At 43.1% G+C, this 20249-nt stretch overlaps 1 protein-coding gene across 1 annotated transcript; it reads right to left on the bottom strand.

The window, feature by feature from the left end:
• Positions 1–547: 547 nt before the first annotated feature.
• prx (periaxin) lies at positions 548–18683 on the bottom strand. Its single transcript, XM_020507697.2, has 7 exons — positions 18487–18683; positions 12677–12732; positions 12450–12557; positions 11172–11294; positions 10840–10996; positions 10197–10390; positions 548–10083 (listed from the first exon to the last, which is right to left on the bottom strand). Exons 4-7 carry the CDS (start codon positions 11199–11201, stop codon positions 1654–1656), a joined length of 8811 nt encoding a protein of 2936 aa, XP_020363286.1. The 5' UTR covers positions 11202–11294; positions 12450–12557; positions 12677–12732; positions 18487–18683; the 3' UTR covers positions 548–1653.
• Between the last annotated feature and the right edge of the window lie 1566 nt (positions 18684–20249).

Below are 20249 nucleotides of genomic sequence, written 5' to 3'. Positions count from 1 at the left end.
AGTGCAAACAGAGAGCACGGGACATTTAGTTTTAGCCTGGAATGTGCAAACAAATAGAGGACATTGTTGTAAAATGCCAAACCTGTCTTGGTCGACGCCCCTCAAATACCAAAGAGCCCATGATACTTCATGATACCTTGCTAGAAGTTTGCGTTATACACCCTCCCTCCCTTGTTTAGTCACCTTCTGTATTATGTAACCATATCAAACGTAACATATCATACTAATGTAAGTGTCCCGGATTTACGTTTACTATGTTACGTCTAGTCTGAAACCAGGCTGGTGGAGAAAGACCATCTCATTTCACGCAAGCACATTTCCATCCATGTTTACTCTCCTCGCTGACTCTCCTCAAATAACTTTGACCTTTTTCAAAAGGAGGCGAGAAGGGGACAGAGGAGAGAGGATGCAGGACAATTGGAATTGATAAAAGGCCGACGACTATGTTGTGATAAGGCGAGGAAGTATGTTTGAAATGTCTGCTGTATTTGACAGGAGAGGAGGGTGCTGTTCACCTAGAAAGAGAATCATTTGGAAGACGATACAATTTTTTTTTTTAGGAATCTTAGGTTTATTAATAATATGATCTCTTAACAACATTATTGATAATGCCACTTTGTTAACACTTTGCTTTGAAAACTGCTTATTGTGAAACCATAAGCACTGAAAACATAAGCATAAAGGTATTTGTAAAAAAATCTCTCTATACGTATAAACACTGTTAAACTGTGTTATCTGGTCATGTACATGTTCTCTCCTTGTCATGCACCATTCTAGATGGTTATTTCAAATTTTCAGCTCCAACAGGCGTTAAATCTGGTTAAGGAAAACTTTGTAAACTTGTTTGACAGATGATTGCTGGGACTCTTCCCATGCAGTAGAGCACACACATTGAATTCCTACTTTCTAACTCACCAAAAAAGAAAAGGAAATTGGAGACATTGAGACATTGTTTTGTCCAAGAGGATTTGCATTCATTTTGAAATATTTCAATCTGCTTCTTTAAACCATGGCTTAATATCAGATGATAGTTTCCTATTCTTTTAAGTTTTGTCTACTTAGCTTGATTCTCATAGAGAGTGTTGAAATGGATTGCATTGTAGAAGCCTATAAATCTTACATTTCAATGTATGGTATAATTACAAAAAATCTTCATATATCAAAAAGAAAAAACAAGCTGAAGTAAGTAAATGATTAAACCACAAATCTCACACCATCCTCAAGCCTCAGTTACATTAACACAAATCACTACTATCCTTAATACTATTCCAATCATCAGTAATATGAAAATAATTACATATTTCATTAAGTAAGCACCCAACATGTCAATGTATTTACATACAAATTGCTTTTGGTAAATTGGTTTGTGTTCTTTGTCAGTCTAATTCTACAATCATGCCAAAGTAAATGTTGGTATATCAAATGGGAAGGCAAAATAGACATTTCCTTTGGGAAATTAAAATGTGTGGTATTTTTTGCATAAAAAAGATACCAACAACAATACATAATGAATTGACATTCAGATTTAAACCACTCAAATGAACAAAGACGATAAAGACTGAAATAGAAAGAAAACATGGAGGAACATTTACAAAAAACAGTCGTCACATCAGGACAGAGGGAAAATATATTACTCTCACATCTCTTCGGACTTCAGTGATTACAATGGGATAGCGATGTCTGGGTTTGACCAGTTCTGGACTCTGTTACTGTATTTTTTGTCGTCTTTGTCACCACAGTTACGGTTCTCTCCTTTGTTGTGGTAACATTCTCCCCAGACACCTCCTGCGTGGAGAACCCCGTGCTTGGCATCTGGAGCCGGAAGGTACCTGCAGTTTCATCTACACCCTGGCATTGGAGCGAGGATCTGCTGCCCTGGGGAGAACCTTCTGGTGTAATGAGGAGAATTCCTGTTGAGTTGGGTTTCAGGTTGAATTTGGGGGCCTTGAACCAGGTTGACTGCTTTCCTTCCAGCTCCTTCTTGCTGCTCTCAGCCTCTGCCTGCCCCCTAGACTTCCCTGGAACAAAGCCAATGGAGACCATAGGCGTTGTTGATTCTGAACTATCCTGATCTAGCATTTCTGTCCTGGCTGATGAGGACACCACACTGTCTTGAGTTTCCTCCTCTCCTTTGGATGTCTTCTTCTTAAATCCCGGGAAGGACATTTTGCCTGATTTCACTTTCTTCCTCTTGGTTTCTCCGTCAGTTCCTGAGGACTCCTTGACAAGCTTAGCACTCATTTCAAGGTCCTCTTCTCCACTGCCTATTTTTGAGTATGGCGAGGAGAACTCTATCTTTGGAAGCTTGAGCTTCACAAACTTAGCTTTATCCTCCTTGGATCCGTTCTGGAATGTTGAAACCTTCTCACCATTGAGGCTGGAACTAGACCCCTCTCCTTTTAGGGTTACATCAAATGAACCTGTTTTGCCTGGAGAGAAGGTGACTTTGGGAATCTTTTGCTTTGCTCCCTTTGACTTGTCATCTCTATCCACATCTCCTTCAATGCTCAAAGCAACACTCTTTTCCTTGGATCCTGACTTTCCAAACGATGGCTTCATTTTGATCTTTGGCATTCTGATTTTAGCCTCTCCAGACTCGACACTTGCTTCACACATAGTGGACATAGTGGAGTGGTCTGTTTGGGGATTCACCAAAACAAATACAGCCTTTTTAACTTTGGGCATTTTAGGTCCTTCATACTCAACCTCTGGGTCCTTCAAATGTATTCTAGCTTCAGGTGAAGACATAGCAGGTAAAGCCACCCCGAACTTGGGTATTTTGATTTTTTGTCTTGTACTTGTATCTGCCCCTTGGTCCTCAGCTTGAGATGCTCCAATATCAAAGTCTATATCTGGTATTTTGAGGACTTTGATTCCAAGATTAGGTAATGTGAATCCATTCTCTGTGCCGGCATCTGTGCCAGGGGGCTCGGCAGAGCCTTGTGTGCTCTTCAGCCCCACAGACGGTAGAGTAACTTTTGGCATTTGAAACTTGATACCATCTTTGTTTTCTTGTTGTCCACTGTTGATTTGTGCTCCTCCTTGGCCAGTCATTGAAGGACCTGAGATCTCCACATTAGGGAGTTTGAATTTTGGCAATTTAGCACTCATCTCTGGACCATGACCTTCATCCTCTTGGCTGGCTCCTTTGGATACTGAGAAGCCCACATCTGGGAGGGAGATGTTTGGCAACACAGAACCAACTGCCTTCGCATCTGCCGCCACATCTGCACCTTTGCCAAGCTTTGTCTTCTTAATCATAAATCTACCACTGGCCCCTTCATTCTCTTTCCCAGTCTTCTTTGTGGTTGCATCTAATGCTTGATCTCCAGTGTTCTTCATTTTTGGCAATCCAATTTTGAATTTGGTGCTTTTGACTTTTGGCCCCTTACCTTTGGTACCAGAAGTTTTAAGGTCTAAGTCAGGCAACTCTATTATTTTTCTGTCCTTCTTTCCCTCAGCTTTATGGAAGCCTATATCCAGCTCCAGATCTCCTTTTGGGCACTCTATGTCTATTGTTGGCATTTTGATTTTCGTCTTATGGTCTCCCTCAGAATGTGAACCAGTTTTGTCTGAACTTTTCCCATGAACCTCAGCTTCATGGTTGGGGTTTCCAACATTCATGTCCAAATCAAGGTCGGGAGTTGTAAACTTTGGTAAACCAATCAAAGGCATTTTTATCTTTCCTTCTGCCTCAGCGTTGGGCTGTTTGATTTCAGCATCAATGTCACCAGAATTTCCCTTTGGCATTGTAATATCTATATTTGACAGTTTGATTTCTGGCATCTTATATCTTCCACCCTCACCATCCATTTCCAATTCAGGTGCATTAACATCTCCACTTTTTCCTTTTGGAAGTGATATGGCAATATTTGGCATTTTCATATGTGGCATCTTGAAATTTCCTCCTTTGACTTCCATTTCTGGTGCTCTAATTTCTCCATACTTTCCTTTCGGAAGTGATATATCTACCTTTGGCATTTTGAACTTTCCTCCCTCTGACTGAATTTCCATCTCTGGTGCTTCAATCTCTCCAGTTTTTCCTCTTGGAAGTGATATATCAACATTTGGCATTTTCATATGTGGCATCTTCAATTTTCTGCCCCCTCCTTCAATTTCCATTTCTGGTTCTTCAGTTTCTCCACCTTTTCCTTTGGGAAGTGATATATCAACATTTGGCATTTTCATATGTGGCATCTTCCATTTTCCCCCTCCTTCCATTTCCATTTCTGGTGTACTGATGTCTCCACTTTTTCCTTTTGGAAGTGATATATCAACATTTGGCATTTTCATATGTGGCATCTGGAATTTTCCTCCATCTCCCTCAATTTCCGATTCAGTTGAATTAACATCACCACTTTTTCCTTTAGGAAGGGATATATGAATATTTGGCATTTTCATATTTCCACCCTCTCCTTCAATTTCCACCTCTGGTCCTTCAATCTCTCCACTTTTTCCCTTGGGAAGTGATAAATCAATATTTGGCATTTTTATATGTGGCATCTTGAATGTTCCTCCATCTCCTTCTATTTCAATTTCTGGTGCACTTTTGTCTCCAGACTTTCCCTTCGGAAGTGATAAGTCTACCGTTGGTATTTTCATATGTGACATCTTCAATTTTCCTCCATCTCCCTGAATTTCCATGTCTGGGCCTTCAATCTCTCCACTTTTTCCTTTGGGAAGTGATATGGCAATATTTGGCATTTTCATATGTGGCATCTTGAATTTTCCTCCTCCTTCCATTTCCATTTCTGGTGCACTTATGTCTCCATACTTTCCCTTTGGAAGTGATAAGTCTACCACAGGCATTTTCATATGTGGTATTTTTACATTTCCGCCCCCTCCTTCAATTTCCATCTCTGGCCCTTCAATCCCTCCACTTTTTCCTTTGGTAAGTGATATATCAACATTTGGCATTTCCATATGTGGCATCTTGAATTTTACACCTTCTCCTTCAATTTCCACTGTGGATACATCCATTGCTCTATGTCTTCCTATTGGAAGTGATATGTCAACCTTTGGCATTTTAATGACAGGCATCTTGAATTTTCCACCCCTTCCTTCAATTTCAACCTTGGATGCATCAATGTTCCCAGTTTTTTCTTTAGGAAGTGATAAATCTATATCAGGCATTTTGATGTTTGGCATCTTAAATTTGCCTCCCTCCCCCTCAATTTTTGTTTCATGCTTGATTTTAGGCAGAGTTACATGAAGGTCAATTTTGGGTGCTGATACATCAATAGTTGGCATTTTAGGGATTTTCAGGTTTCCTTCATAACCTCTGATGTCAGCCTCAGACACATCCACCTCAGCCTTTGGGAGTAACACTTCTTGCTCAGATTTCTTGGCAGCTGGCAGGGATATCTCCACTGATGGTATTTTTACCTTTCCTGTGACATCTAGTTCAGCACTGGGTCCACTACTGTCAAAGTCTATCTCCTGTGAGCCAAACCCTGGCATGGAGAACTTTGGCATTTTGATTGTATCATCGGGTGCATGAATGCCACCTTTCCCTTCCATTCCACTATCCATTGAGACATCTATTTCTCCCTCTGGTAGTTTACCTTTAGGAGATGACTTCTTAAACTTTGGAAATTTTAGCCTATATTTTCTATTTGCTTTGTCCTCTGGATGTTCTACACTGATTCCTGGCTTTGGAATGTCAACTTTCCCCTTTTCTGTCTTGATTTCCACATCAGGGCTGGCTATTGATACATCTTTCTTAGATATTCCAAACATTGGCATTTTCATTTTGGGCTTCTTTAGTTTACCTTCTATTTTTCCCTCTCCGCGTATTTCTGCTGATGCTGGTCTGCCCTCACCATCCGCTCGCGGGGGGCTAATATCAATATCGTCCTCTGTGCCATATCCTTCTAGGTTTACATCTCCACTAGACTTTCCACCAAATTTAGGGAGAGAAAATCTTGGCATTTTGAGAGAGATATCTGGCATGTCAAAACTTGACCCAGAGGATGACCTTTCACCCTCTGCTTTTTGTAGCTCCGTCTCTTCCCTATCATCTCCTTCAGATTTTGACAGCCCAGAGTCGAAGTCAACCTTTGGTGCAGATACGTCTACTGTTGGCAGTTTAACAGTTGGTAACTTGACTCCACTCCTAACCTCTGCTTCAATTTTGGGCATTTTAAACTTCCCCCCTTTGACTTCAAGGCCTTCTTTGACATCACCCACTGGGTGCTTCATCTTTGGTAGTGACACATCAAATGAGGTCATATGAAACTTTCCTCCGTTTCCAGAATGTTCTTCAATGTCAGTTTCTCCCTCTGTTTTTCCTTTTGGAAGTAAAATATCAATCTTTGGCATTTCAAACTTCCCTCCTTTGACGTCCGGTCCTTCTAAACTGACATCTGGTTCTAGTGACTTCATTTTTGCAAGGGAAACGTCAAATGTAGGCATATGAAATCTTCCTCCTTTTCCAGAATGAACTTCAATATCAATTTCCCCCTCCATCTTTCCTTTGGGAAGTGAAATATCAATCGATGGCATTTCAATGTTTCCACCTTTGGCTTCGGGGCCTTCTACTTTGACTTCACCTTCAGGCAACTTCATTTTTGGAAGGGAAATGTCAATTGAGGGCATGTGGAACTTGCCTCCTTTGCCACCATGCCCCTCAACCTCAATATCTCCTTCAGTTTTCCCTTCAGGAAGAGAAATGTCAATGTTAGGTAACTGTATTTTGTTGCCTTTCCCTTCTGGTCCCTCTAGTTTGATGTCACCCTCTGGGAGCTTAATATTTGGGAGCGATACCTCAAATTTTGGCATATGAAACTTTCCTCCTTTTCCAGAATGTCCTTCCATGTCAATTTCTCCCTCTGCTTTTCCTTTTTGAAGTGAAATATCAATTGTTGGAATTTCAAACTTTCCATCTTTGGCTTCAGGGCCTTCTACTTTGACTTCACCCTCAGGCAACTTTATTTTTGGAAGAGAAATGTCAATTGGGGGCATGTGGAACTTTCCGCCTTTACCTCCATGCCCGTCAACCTGAATATCACATTCTGCCTTCCCCTTTGGAAGAGAATTGTCAATTTTAGGCATATGTATTTTACTGCCTTTCACTTCTGGCCCCTCTAATTTCAAGTCACCATCATTTGACTTCATTTTTGGCAAGGACATGTCGCATGTGGGCATGTGAAACTTTCCTTTTTCCCCCAAATGTTCTTCAATGTTTATTCCCCCTTCTGTTTTTCCTTTTGGAAGTGAAATATCAATCTTTGGCATTTTAAACTTTCTACCTTTCACATCAGGGCCTTCTAGGCTGACTTCTCCTTCTGTCTTCATTTTTGGATGTGATATATCCAATGCTGGCATTTGGAACTTGCCTCCTTTTCCAGAATGTCCTTGAGTGTCAATCTCACCCTTTTCCTTGGGAAGGGAAAAGTCCATTGTTGGCATATGAAACTTCCCTCCTTTGGCGTCCGGTCCTGCTAAACTGACATCTGGTTCTATTGACTTCATTTTTGGAAGGGAAACGTCAAATGTAGGCATATGAAATCTTCCTCCTTTTCCAGAATGTCCTTCAATGTCAATTTCCCCCTCCATCTTTCCTTTGGGAAGGGAAATATCACTCGATGGCATTTCAATCTTTCCCCCTCTGGCTTTGGGTCCTTCTATGTTGACTTCACCTTCAGACAACTTCATTTTTGGAAGGGAAATGTCAACTGAGGGCATGTGAAGTTTTCCCCCTTTGCTTGCATGTCCCTTAGCTTCACCTTCCATTTTTCCTTTTGGAGGAGAAATGTTCATCGTTGGCATATTAATGTTCCCCCCTTTGACTTCAGGGACTTCTAGGCTGACTTCACCATCTGGTGTCTTCATTTTTGGAAGTGATATATCGAATGCTGGCATTTGGAACTTGCCTCCTTTTCCAGAATGTCCTTCAGTGTCAATCTCACCCTTTTCCTTGGGAAGGGAAAGGTCAATTGTTGGCATGTGACACTTCCCTCCTTTGACTTCTGGTCTTTCTAAACTGATATCTGCATCTGGTGACTTCATTTTTGGAAGAGAAATGTCACATGTGGGCATATGAAATTTGCCTCCTGCTTCAGAACCTCCTTCAACATTGATGTCACCTTCCGATTTTCCTTTTGGTAGTGAAATGCCAATTGTAGGCATTTTAAACTTCCCTCCTTTGACTTCAGGTCCCTCTGTGTTGCCCTTACCCTCTGGTGACTTCAATTTCGGGAAAGAAATGCCGAATGTGGGCATCTTAAACTTGCCCCCTTTACTGACATGACCTTCAATGTTAACTTCTCCCGCTGTTCTGCCTTTTGGAAGGGAAACATCCATTTTTGGCATCTCAACCTTTCCACCTTTAATTTCAGGTCCTTCTACTTTGGCTTTACCCTCTGGTAACTTTGCTCTTGGAGCAGAAATATCAAATGAAGGCATGTGAGATGCATCTCCTTCAACGCTCATGTGACCTTCTGTTTGTCCTGTTGGAAGTGAACAATCTATAGTGGGCATATGAAATGTGATGCCTTTCACATCAGATCCTTCTATTTTCATGTCACCCTTTGGTAACCTTATTTTTGGAAGAGAGAACTTTCCTTCTTTTCCTACATTTGCATCAATGTTGACTCCACCCTCTGTTTTTCCTTTGGCAAGGGAAATATCAAGTGGGGGCATTTCAAACTGTCCCCCTTTCAATTCAGGTCCCTCTAAACTGGAATCACCCTTCATTTTAGGAGGAGAAATGTCACATGAGGGCATTTTGAACTTGCCTCCTTTTCCAGAATGTCCCTCAATGTTAATATTCCCCTCTGTTTTTCCTTCAGGGAGAGATATGTCAATAGAGGGCATTTTAATTTTGCCACCCTTCACTTCAGGTCCTTCTACATTCCTTTCTCTCTCTGATGACTTCATTTTTGGTAGAGAAATGTCAAATGTGGGCATCTGAAATTGACCTCCTTTTCCTAAGTATCCTTCAATGTCCACCTCTCCCTCTACTTTACCTTTTGGGCGTAAGAGGTCAACTTTTGGCATGTTGAACTCCCCTTTGACTTCAGGCCCCTCTATATTCGTATGCTCCTCTGGAGACTTGAATTTTGGAAGAGAAACATCGAAAGTTGGCGTTTTGAACTTGCCTCCTTTTCCAATGTGTCCTTCCACATCAACGTTTGCTTCTGCTGGTATCATCTTTGGCAGTGAAATGTCAACAATTGGCAGGCACATTTTTCCACCCTTTTCTGGACCTTCAATATCCATGTTAGACGATCCAATCTTTGGTAATGCGATGTCAGTTTTGGGCATGGATATATTTGGCCCTTTAAAAAAGGGTCCCTCTATCTCGTCTGGCACTGTACGCCGGGTGTCCAGCTGCAGATCTATGTTGGGTGCAGAGATGTCAACAACTGGCATTTTAATGCCAGATAGGGCTGTTGACCCTTCAACTCCTTCAGCTAAACCTTTTGCTTTTATCTCACCATCAATTTCATCAGAGTGACAGGCTGAGGGGAGTCCTAATGAAAGCTCTACCTCTCTGTGCATCAATTTTGACCCCTCCTTGACTTTCACTTCTCGTTTCTGTAGGTCAACGTCCTTGTTTCCAGATGGCAAACTGAATTCCACTGAGGGTGGTGTGAATTTGACACCAGGAGGTTTCAGGTCCAGGGACCCTCCAGACAAGGCAGTGTCCGATTTAGTCTTTTTTGTTTTAGGGAAATGAATTCCGAACCTGTGGCCCTTTCCTTTGACTTTGACCTTAGCTCCAGGCACGTCTGGCAGGGAGACGTCAGGCTGTCCCGCTGGTTCTGTTATGTCAGCTTCTCCTGTAGCCGCCTCAGCACCATTTGCTTTCATCCTGGAACACCTTATCGTCCTCTTCTTCCTGCCAGTGGTGACCACTCCTCCATGCTGCTCAGCTCCCTCTGCCTTCCCATCCTTCCCCAGCTTGAACTTGGGGAAGGCAAACTCCACGTCAATGGGGTTGAGCTCCACCTTGGAAGGGGATCCCTCCATCTCTAACTCTGCTCCAGTGCTCCCTTTCTTGTTTTCCTTCAGCCTTTTCAATCCAAAACGTCCTCCCTTCTTTTTCTTCGCTTTGAAAGGTTTGATGCTCTTGACACTCTGCAACAGAGATGCAAGTATCAGTTAGGTGGACATGAAGCTGATGAATCTGGAATACCCAGTTGTATATCTCATTATCAAAATGGCAATTACAAATACGATCATAGCCATACCATTTTCTGCATCTTGGTTTTGGGTCCTTTCAGTTCCAAGCTGGTGGTGCCAGGGTGCATGGTGACATCAGCGCCGGTGATGGTCCTCTTCAGGAAAAAGGAGACTCTATAAGGCTCTGCACACTGCAAGATCTTCAGGGCATCCTCATACTTCACATTGTCAAAGTAGACTCTTGCACTGAGCAACTGATCTCCTGCAAGGACACCAATCAACCAGACAAAAGTGAATATGAGATAAAGGGAACTGGGGGAAATATTGAAGTCTCATAGTTGTGGTTTGCTTTTGACAATCAAAGGGAGGATATGAAAGGGCATGGCATTTTTGTATGTTTCCATTTAATTTGCACAAGATAATGTACAGTTTGCATGTCAAAACAAGGTGATTGATCAATGACATTACTTACAATAAATTACACAATACACTTAATGGAAGTGACACACGAAAGGGATGCTGATGGGGAGAAACAAGATGGTTTCATAATGTTCAGTTATTTCTAGTATGGAATTAATGATATGTTTTAATAGCTTACTGTTTGACCTTCTCATTTCTATTTCTTTCTATTAAACTAGTCCACAACTAATTTACCTCAGCTGTGTCTCATAGCTTTATATTCATGCAACTCTAATCTCCCCGTCTAGTTACCTTGCTGGAGGCTAAGATGCTTTGCTGCAGTGGAGTCTTTAAGGACGTCCTTAATGAAGAGGCCTCGCTCCCCTCCACCTGTGACACTGTAGCCACTGGCTCCAGCCTCAGCCTCTGTCTCCAGCACAACCTCCACCACCTCAGATGCAGCCTCCTCCTGTAAAGACACACCAGAGGAGAGAGTTTCCTCACAAGTCTCTTGTCTTCAAACGTAAACCGTAGAATGGCACGCGATTCTGAGTGTTTTCTAGGCATGTGTAAAAATCGACAGCGATATCACCAAACAACGTGGTTACTGTTTCATGTGTACTCGTTGTTTCTTGGCTCTTTACCACTGCTTGGGCGTCTGTTGAAGAATCCATCTCTGCTTGGGCCAAATGAGACGTCTCTTTCAGGTGGCTTCTCTTCAGACTCAGCACCTGCTTCAGCTCTGCATGCAGTTTCTCTTTCTGAACCTAAAAGGAAGGAAGCATTGTATCTGTGTTGATGGCTCAGTTGATTGGACCGTGATAGTAATGATAATAGTTCCGTCATGGGTTCAAATCCAGCATGGGCCACACACAATATAGGTTATTGTGTGTTAACTGTAAGTCCTTTGGATAAAAGTATTTGGCAGGTAAGCATAGGGGATTGAGCCCCAATGAGCTTGATGGTGTGTGTGTGTGTGTGTGTGTGTGTGTGCCAATTAAATTAGCCTATGAATACTATGGGATATGGAGAGAAAATACCTATTGGGGATTGACAGAATACCTTCATTATAGCCACACTCATTCTGAGATTAGAGACATTATTTCTCTGATCACATGGGCTTGGACATACTCTATAAGCTTTGTGTTAGCTGCAGCGCTGACCCCAACCTCACTGACTGAAGTAAAATGACACAGTCAAAACCTGCTGAAGTCATTCTCTCTCCCGGTCGCTTCTCTCAACCTAAACAACCATTCATTAGGCCAAGCTCTGCAGAGATCCCACTGTTTTCATACAGTAGGTGGCAGGGCACAGTGGCAACAACAATTGACATCTTGTGTTAGCACACCAGGTGTTGGGGACTAGAGGATATGTCATAAACATTATTATAATGCATAATACCGTTGTCAATTCTGAAATGCTTCAACCTTTAAAATAAAATAAAAAAGGATATACGAGTGACGTGAACATATTATACGCCAGCGAGTGCATGTCCATAAACACACAGTGTATTGTTTGCTTTCCTAATTTATATTTAGACCCCTCCCATGTACTTAATTCTGAGTGTCAGCTCCTCCCCTCAGACGCTATGGGGTCCTACATGTAAGCTGAACAGGTCTAAGCTCTCCTTCATTCCCATGTCTATCATAAAGTGAGCCGGATTAGTACGCCACTGACAGAATGTAAGGGAAATGTGCAATATGTATTATGTATGTGGCAATATGTGAAGTGTACAATGTGCATGACAGGGGTAACATCCAATGCATCTATTATGTTGAGTGTGTAATGTACAGTGACTATTTTGTGTGTACATCAGTACTATGTCTCTGAGACAGATTTCCCCTAAGGGGACATTAAAGTTCACCATTTCCTATCCTTCCCTGGCTTGAGTGTGTTAGGGTATCCAAACAGTCTCCACTCACCACTCTCTCTGGGCTCTCCTGGTCCTCTGGGGAGGCACTGTGGTGAGGGTTGGCGTGGGGGGCGGTGGGAGGCCTGTCCGAAGGGGGAGACCACCTTTTGTCCTTCACCTGGCTCAGTAGAGGAGATACCAAGTTCAACAGGTCAGTAAGCAGCACTGCAGTACACCACTTCATATATGGTACATAGCATCTCCGGAACAAGGGAAAGCCAGATAGTGGCTACTCACGGCTGGGTCTCTGGCCTGCGTAAATACATGACTTTCTTCCAATTCTCTGTCAGAGTCTGCAGACAGAAGGAGATTGGGTCAATGTTGGCGTGTGAGGCACTGACAGGGGACAGATCAGAGATCTCAACCAGACTACATCACTCCATAGACATCAGTGGCTTTACTTTGTCTGCTTTGAACCCACTTCTACATTGGCATAACATAGTGTCATGGATACATGGATACCCCACATGGATTCAAGATGATACGTTCTCTATTAGATATGTTTTAGTTTGCGGCATGCTCGATGATTTCCAACCATTTGGTTTAGTGACCGGCCTCTCAGACTGCGGTGCATTGCTATGGCACTCTTGGAATTATTTCCACGGTTTTGCATATCCCTGCACCACCCTAGCCCCTCAATACCCTTCTACTTATAGGTAGGAGGCACTTGCCATTTTTCGCACTATACGGTTTGGTCCCCAGCAATGTCAGGCATGTCCCACCCTTTTGGTTTCATGTGATGGCTTTTTGATCAGCTTTGGCGTGTGTGTTTATGCGTGTGTGCGTGTTTGTCAAGGGGGATCCAGTATTCAGTGTCGGCATATTTCTCATGCCTCTATGTGTGGTGTCAGAGTGTCGGGTGTCTCAGCCGGTCACGAGAACAAATGAGACATTCAGAGTGCTCTTGTACAAGATGGCTAAACGTTTTCGGCGGATTGTGCAACAACAACAACGCCAGAGGAATGAAAGCGATATGAGCTATCTAATCTCCAATTGAGCAACATCTAATCAAATTATAATTTAAATATGTTTCTACTGTGGAGTGGTTATGAAGTCAGGTTTCTGCCATTGGTATTGTGCCCTTAGTATGGTACTCTGCATTGCTTTCATAAATATACCCTTTTAAATATACCTGCACAACTGAGTTCTTAGCATAGACCTACCCTTTTCCATCATAGTGTTTGATACTGGAATTGTCTCTCTGAAGAAGAATATTGCTCAAGGACTACAAGCAAATGGAACACGCAGATCTTTAGAGGTCTCAGGGAGATGCTTTCAGCAGTGGAGACCAGACTGTTTCACTCACAGAGTTCCAACAAATACACAGTGTGCGTGTACTATGTAGTAGGAAATGGGTCTAATATATTCACCTAATGAATATTTAAATATCCCCACATATAGTAAACATAGCTCTGATAGGAAGCGCTTGTGTGTCTCGTTTGCTCTGTGTATATTTTGCAGTAGTTGAGTCCTAGGGGCTTCCAGGTCAGTTACTTTGGACACTGATTTGGCTAGTCATCTAGACACCATGTCCAAATACTAATAGAATTCTGCAGAGGATCAATTGTGTTTGTTTTTCTCCATCATTTTGAAAGTTACAGTAATTGGGTTAGCAACTAGGCAACTAAAAGAGAGTCCTCTAAAGTGTGAAGAAAATCAATTTCACTTGGACTGAAAACATTGGAGAGTCATCTACAGTAACCATCACATTGACAGTCTACCACCAGTTACCCCATATGTACAGCCATAGTATGTAATATTAAGACACACACAGAGCAGCTACAGACCTTCTGTGTGGAGAAAGCTAACCTGATTGGTGCTATTTCAATGAATGTCATGAGACCCAGGATGAAGAGGAAGGACCCTTTGTGTACACTATTAATCAATACTATTCCTGTAATAAGTTGACGTGCAAATGTATCAACCAAATAGCATCACGATTTACAGAGAAAAAGTGGTTAGTGTGTGTACAACCAGGGATAAAGTTAGTCTAAAGCTATTGGATTTGGAGGAACAGTTTATTCAAACAGTTCAATGCCGGGGCACTGTATGATTCATGAAGAGACCTCCTAAAATTGCTACACAGATGTAAGTGTTCCCAAATGCACCCATCTGTTTTCGTCAGTTATTGATCTCTACTTTCCCATGAAGATGGACTACTTCCACTAGAGGGGACCTATGCTAACTTGAGTTGTGGTGATGAAAAAAAATACACAAAAAAATGTATTCCCCCAACTGTGTCCAAAACAAACCCACGTTAAACTCCACGATGTTGACTACTGGATGTTGTCAATTCCCTGTTTATCAGGCCAATGAAGGGGAAGCCCTACTCTGCATAGCTGGCATTCCCAGAAATGTTTGAGACTTTAGACCATACAGATTATTTTTGGTAAAAAAAAAAAAACACTCCAGGACACTTTTGTTGTCTGAAACTAAACAGAAAATATGTAGAAATTATAAGGAAACTATGCGTTTTCCTGTAGTTGCGGATCAGAGCTGCACAACGGTCAGGAGGAATTACTGAAGGCGTATTTTCTTCTGTTGAAGCCATTCTGTTGTTGATTTACTTCTGTTTTGAGTCGTTGTCCAGTTGCATCACCCAACTTCGGTTGAGCTTCAATTGGTGGACAGATAGCCTTTACATTCTCCTGCTAAATGTCTTGATACACATGGAAATAATTTTTTACGTCAATGATAGCAAGCTGTCCAGGCCCTGAGGGAGCAAAACAGCTCCAAACCATGATGCTCCCTCCACCATACTTTACAGTTAGGATGAGGTTTTGATGTTGGTGTGCTGTGCCTTTTTTTCTCCACACATAGTGTTGTGTGTTCCTTCCAAACAACCCAACTGTAGTTTCATCTGTCCACACAATATTTTGCCAGTAGTGCTGTGGAACATCCAGATGCACTTTTGCCAACTTCAGACGTGCAGCAATGTTTTTTTTGAACAGCAGTGGCTTCTTCCGTGGTGTCCTCCCATGAACACCATTCTTGTTTAGTGTTTTACATATCGTAGACTCATCAACAGAGATGTTAGCATGTTCCAGAGATTTCCGTAAGTCTTTAACTGACACTAGGATTCTTCTTAAGTTCATTGAGCATTTTGCGCTGTGCTTAAAGTCATCTTTGCAGGATGGCCACTCCTAGGGAGAGTAGCAACAGTGCTGAATAATTTATCTTACCGTGGACTGATGAACATCAAGGCTTTTAGAGATACTTTTGTAATTTGTAACCCTTTCCAGCTTTACGCAAGGCAACAATTCTTAATCTTGGGTCTTCTGAGATCTCTTTCGTTCGAGGCATGGTTCACATCAGGCAATGCTTCTTGTGAATAGCAAGGTCAAATTTTGTAAGTGTTTTTTATTGGGCAGTCATTAGCCTAGGGGTTCTTTTTCCAACCTACACTGTGAATGTTTAAACAATGTATTCAATACAGACAAGAAAAATACAATCATTTGTGTGTTATTAGTTTAAGCAGACTGTGTTTGTCTATTGTTGTGAATTTATGCAGAAGACCAGATCATTCCAAAGGGTTCACATACTTTCTCTCACCGCTGTACATATATCTCAGATACAATATCCTATTTAAAAACGGAACTTTATGAAACAGGAGACATCTATAATTTATCGTGGTATATTCTATTCTTCACTAGCAGTTGCCTTGGACTGTTAATACATCAGTATGAGGACAAAATACGGTTTCAGTGTCAGTGTGACTTATGAATACATGCATACAAACATACATGTCTGGTCTAAACATGGAGGTAATCAGTCCTATGACTCTGGTTAGAGGTATGGCATAGTAGTACCCAACGTGGATTCCTAAAGCATCATGTGTTCCCTGAACATAAGTCAGACATTAGAGTATTAGGAGAGTCTGTAGTCAGGTAAAGCACAACCTGAATACACGAAACTAACATGTAACAGGGAACTGAAAATGTGATTGTCTTAGCCAGAGATGTCTTTGAAGAGAACTATGGGAACTGAAGTTCAGACATAGAGAGGATCTTATTGTCCTTTGAAAGCTCAGATGGAAAAATCAGCCACACCCTGGAGCGGACAGGAAATATCTCTTTGTAAACAGGAAACTGGGATATTTTGTGAGATAAATACTCAACAAGGAGGGCAAGACACAAACAACCTTCCTTCTCCCATGATAATTAAGCAATAAGGGCCAAGGGGGTGTGGCATATGGCCAATATAACACGGCTAAGGGCTGTTTTTTAGGCACAACGCAAACCTCTGAGGTGCATTTTTGCTATTTTAAACTGGTTACCAACGTAATTAGAGTTTACAGTAAAAATAAATGTATACGCTTTGATTTACCACGGCTGTCAGCCAATCAGCATTTAGGGCTCGAACCACCCAGTTTATAATGTCAAATATAGCACTGTTGGGTGATGAATAATGTATTCAAAGCACTGGCATACATCTTAAATCTAGCTTTTATCTGTGTATTTTGATAGCAGTTTCCCTGTGTCAAACTGTGTTTCCTTGTGAGTTTCCCCAGCTTCCTCCAAATCGCCCAACCGCCTTTTGACCCTACTACTTCCTCATCTACTACCGACCTGCCCACTGCTCAAGAAACCTGTCGCTAGGAAACTGTCCTATACACATTAGTTCATACTAACTCTGTCACACTCTCCTACAGAGCAAACAGGATAGGATTCCTGTGATATTATACCTACACTTATACCTTCACTTATACCTACACTTTCCCAGTAAATAAGAACTCCCATAAACGTTCATATTTCCATTAAAATCTTATGATTTATCTATAACCCTCTGGCTTGGCTGAATCCACAGCATTGTAGAGGGTCCCATACAGTCCCAAAAGCCCTGCCACTACATTTGACCCCCCCCTCAGAGGAATGGCAGGGGGATCACACACACAGACATTCAGCACATGCCATCAAAGGGAGGAGAGGGCTTTGGGAACACGACCCCACCAAGCCGCACTGCTTCTTGACACAGTGCTCGCTTAATCCGTAAACCAGCTGCACCAATGTGTCGGAGGAAATGCCGTACAGCTGGTGGCCGGAGTCAGCATGCACTGTGCCCGGCCCGCCACAAGGAATCGCTAGAGCGCAATGGGACAAGAACATCCCGGCCGGCCAAACCCTCCCCTAACCCAGACGACGCTGAGCCAATTGTGCGCCACCTCATGGGTCTCCCGGTCGCGGCCGGCTGCGACACAGCCCAGGATCAAACCCGGGTCTGTAATGACGTCTTTAGCACTGCGATGCAGTGCCTTAGACCTCTGCGCCACTTGGGATGCCAGCTTGTACTTTTACACAATACTTATATGTCTGTTATCGTCATTCCAACCTAGCCATAACCCTGGGTGGGTCTTGCCCTCAATAGCGGGTTTGCCATTCTACCCACCTTGCCATGGCATCCCAAGCCGTTGGGCTGGGGAGCAACACTCAGATCCTGTGACTGGCAGGTTGCAGCTGTTGCCCGTGTGTAAAAGTAAGACAAAGTGTTTGAAACAACCACACGCTGCTGCTACCTATCAGTATGCACGCGGGAACAGCAGCAGGCAGCAGCAACCATGCTGAGCATATTGTGTGGTGACATAGCCCTATGTTATCAACAATACAAGTGGCATTTGTCCTTCTAAATGGCCTGTGCACTTATCCAACAAACAATACCTAAGGGTGTGCAGTCTCCAGACTGTGGTCTATCCTGCACAACCCTTTGCACAGTTGGACAAACGTTTCTATAAAATAAGGGGGGAAAGAACATTCTCAAACAACGATGCAGATAACTAGATGAAAAGATATGACATGAACAATACTTCGGTATATTACCACCAGTGATCTTGATTCCATTCTGCACTATGTACAAACATTTGAACAGCCATAACACAGAGGTTAAAAAAGCCCTGCCACTCTCCTAACCTGAGATACATGCACCACAGGCACCTACCCACTGCAACAATCCACCTCTTCCACATGAACTGTCCACAAACTCTCAGATCTAAGAAGCCATAAGGAGTCAGATGTCAGACAATTCCATTGTAGTGAGATTGAGACTCATCCTACCTGGTTGATACCACTGTCTCAGTGTGCTTCCTCCCTGGGTAGAGGGGAGAGATTCACCAGGCTGATGAGCTGAAATCACACACTGTTCTCTGTCAAACACTCACTCACTAACTCCTGATCACCCTGTTACCAGTCAGCCTGTCCCTTCACTGAAACCTCAGTGGGGAAATCTCTAGGTGGGACGCATCGAGAGCACTGATTGGACGAGGGCAAAGGGATGCCCCCATATTAGGAAGGTGAGGGGCAGGACTATCAAGATAGGAGGAGGAGGAGGAAGGGGCCAAAAACTTTGACAGGACTCAGTCAGAGTTGCATGAGCTTTCTCCTGCTGCAGATTTGAGAAAGAGGCAGGGAACTACTCTTCTTCAGCGACATGTAAATTGCCTGACTGGCTGGCTGCTGGTGACACGGTTTAAATTCCCTGAGGAGTCAGCAAACAAAGTGGTGGAATAACAAAAGGAATTGTCTTCAGATCTGGGGTACTGGTGATGATGTTGTTGGGCTATTTTATTTTATCCCTAGAGCTCCAAATAAGAACAGGCCTGGGGTCTTCATTTAGAGAAAGTGTGACTCCTCTGGGGGAGAGCAGCTGTTGTTGTGAGCTTAACACTGAGTGTGCTGTGCGTTTCATGGCCTGTTCTAAACTGCCCTGCTTGCAGAGCTAAGGTTAGTAACCACCATGCCTGCATAGACATGGAGTAATAGCCTCCATTCTGCCAGCTGGACCCCCAGGTGAGCCACACAGGTGGTCCCAGTGAGACCAGACCCTGGCCAGGGACCCAAAGCCCACTGCTGAAGGCTGCCAGGGGGATCGGGCCGCTTGCATTGTCCTAACGATGTCATTGTTGCATTACGCCGCTAACACAAAACCAGGATTTAGACAGGGGGGTGAGGAACATTGGGGGGTGAGGTGAGGCGGGCAGCTGGCTTGGCACGGGACAGATTGTCCCAGCGGCACAGCAATCCCTTCGTGTCAGCAGTTCAGTGTGCCAGGGCCAGGGAAACCGGAGCTGGCTGGCTGTGGGGGGCTACAGGGGAAAACAACCCCACTGGGATCTGGGATGGGCTCTGCTCTGGGGACAGCTGCAGCCCATAGTGTTGACTGACTCCAGAGGTTGGTCACATATGGTCACATGATCTGCCTGGTCTTTAACCGTGTGTGTGTGTGTGTGTGTGTGTGTGTGTGTGTGTGTGTGTGTGTGTGTGTGTGTGTGTGTGTGTGTGTGTGTGTGTGTGTGTGTGTGTGTGTGTGTGTGTGTGTGTGTGTGTATGTGTGCGTGAGCGTGTATGTGTACGTGTACATGTGTGTACTGAAAAAATCACAGACCAAGCAGACACAAGCCCAACATCTATAGATGATGGGAAGAAAAGCATTTCTTCAAGCTAGCTAATATGACTGCACTATGTGAGGACAGAAACCCAGACATTTGATATGGTAAAGCTAATATGAAATGTACAAACATGGCAACCAGAAAACATATATCTACTAAGCATCCCCTCCAGCTAAGGATCCCTGTCTCAGACCAGGACAAAATCCAAGCATTTAAAAAGACACAAGGAGGAAACAGATCTCAGTAGATAAGCCAGCACAGACGTCATATAACACCAGGAATGTCTGCCAGATAAGGTTATACTATCTTAACACAACTGTCAGCTAAACAATGCTCATATCCTCTTCTCATTTCACCATGACAAGGCCCTCCGTCTAGGTGTATTTATAGTCAAGAGACTTGGTGGGGAACCACCCTTTAACATAAATAACA

Source organism: Oncorhynchus kisutch, linkage group LG18, assembly GCF_002021735.2.
Source record: "Oncorhynchus kisutch isolate 150728-3 linkage group LG18, Okis_V2, whole genome shotgun sequence".
NCBI lineage: Eukaryota > Metazoa > Chordata > Actinopteri > Salmoniformes > Salmonidae > Oncorhynchus > Oncorhynchus kisutch.
The sequence above is the reverse complement of the archived record's forward strand: the minus strand, read 5'-3'. Positions and strand labels throughout refer to the sequence as shown.

Coding starts and splice junctions, on each gene's coding strand:
- prx (XM_020507697.2), bottom strand. CDS start 11,201: ATGGATTCTTCAACAGACGCCCAAGCAGTG. Junction 10,997..11,171: donor CAACAGACGCCCAAGCAGTG/GTAAAGAGCCAA, acceptor GTGTCTTTACAG/GAGGAGGCTGCATCTGAGGT. Junction 10,084..10,196: donor AAACCAAGATGCAGAAAATG/GTATGGCTATGA, acceptor TCTCTGTTGCAG/AGTGTCAAGAGCATCAAACC.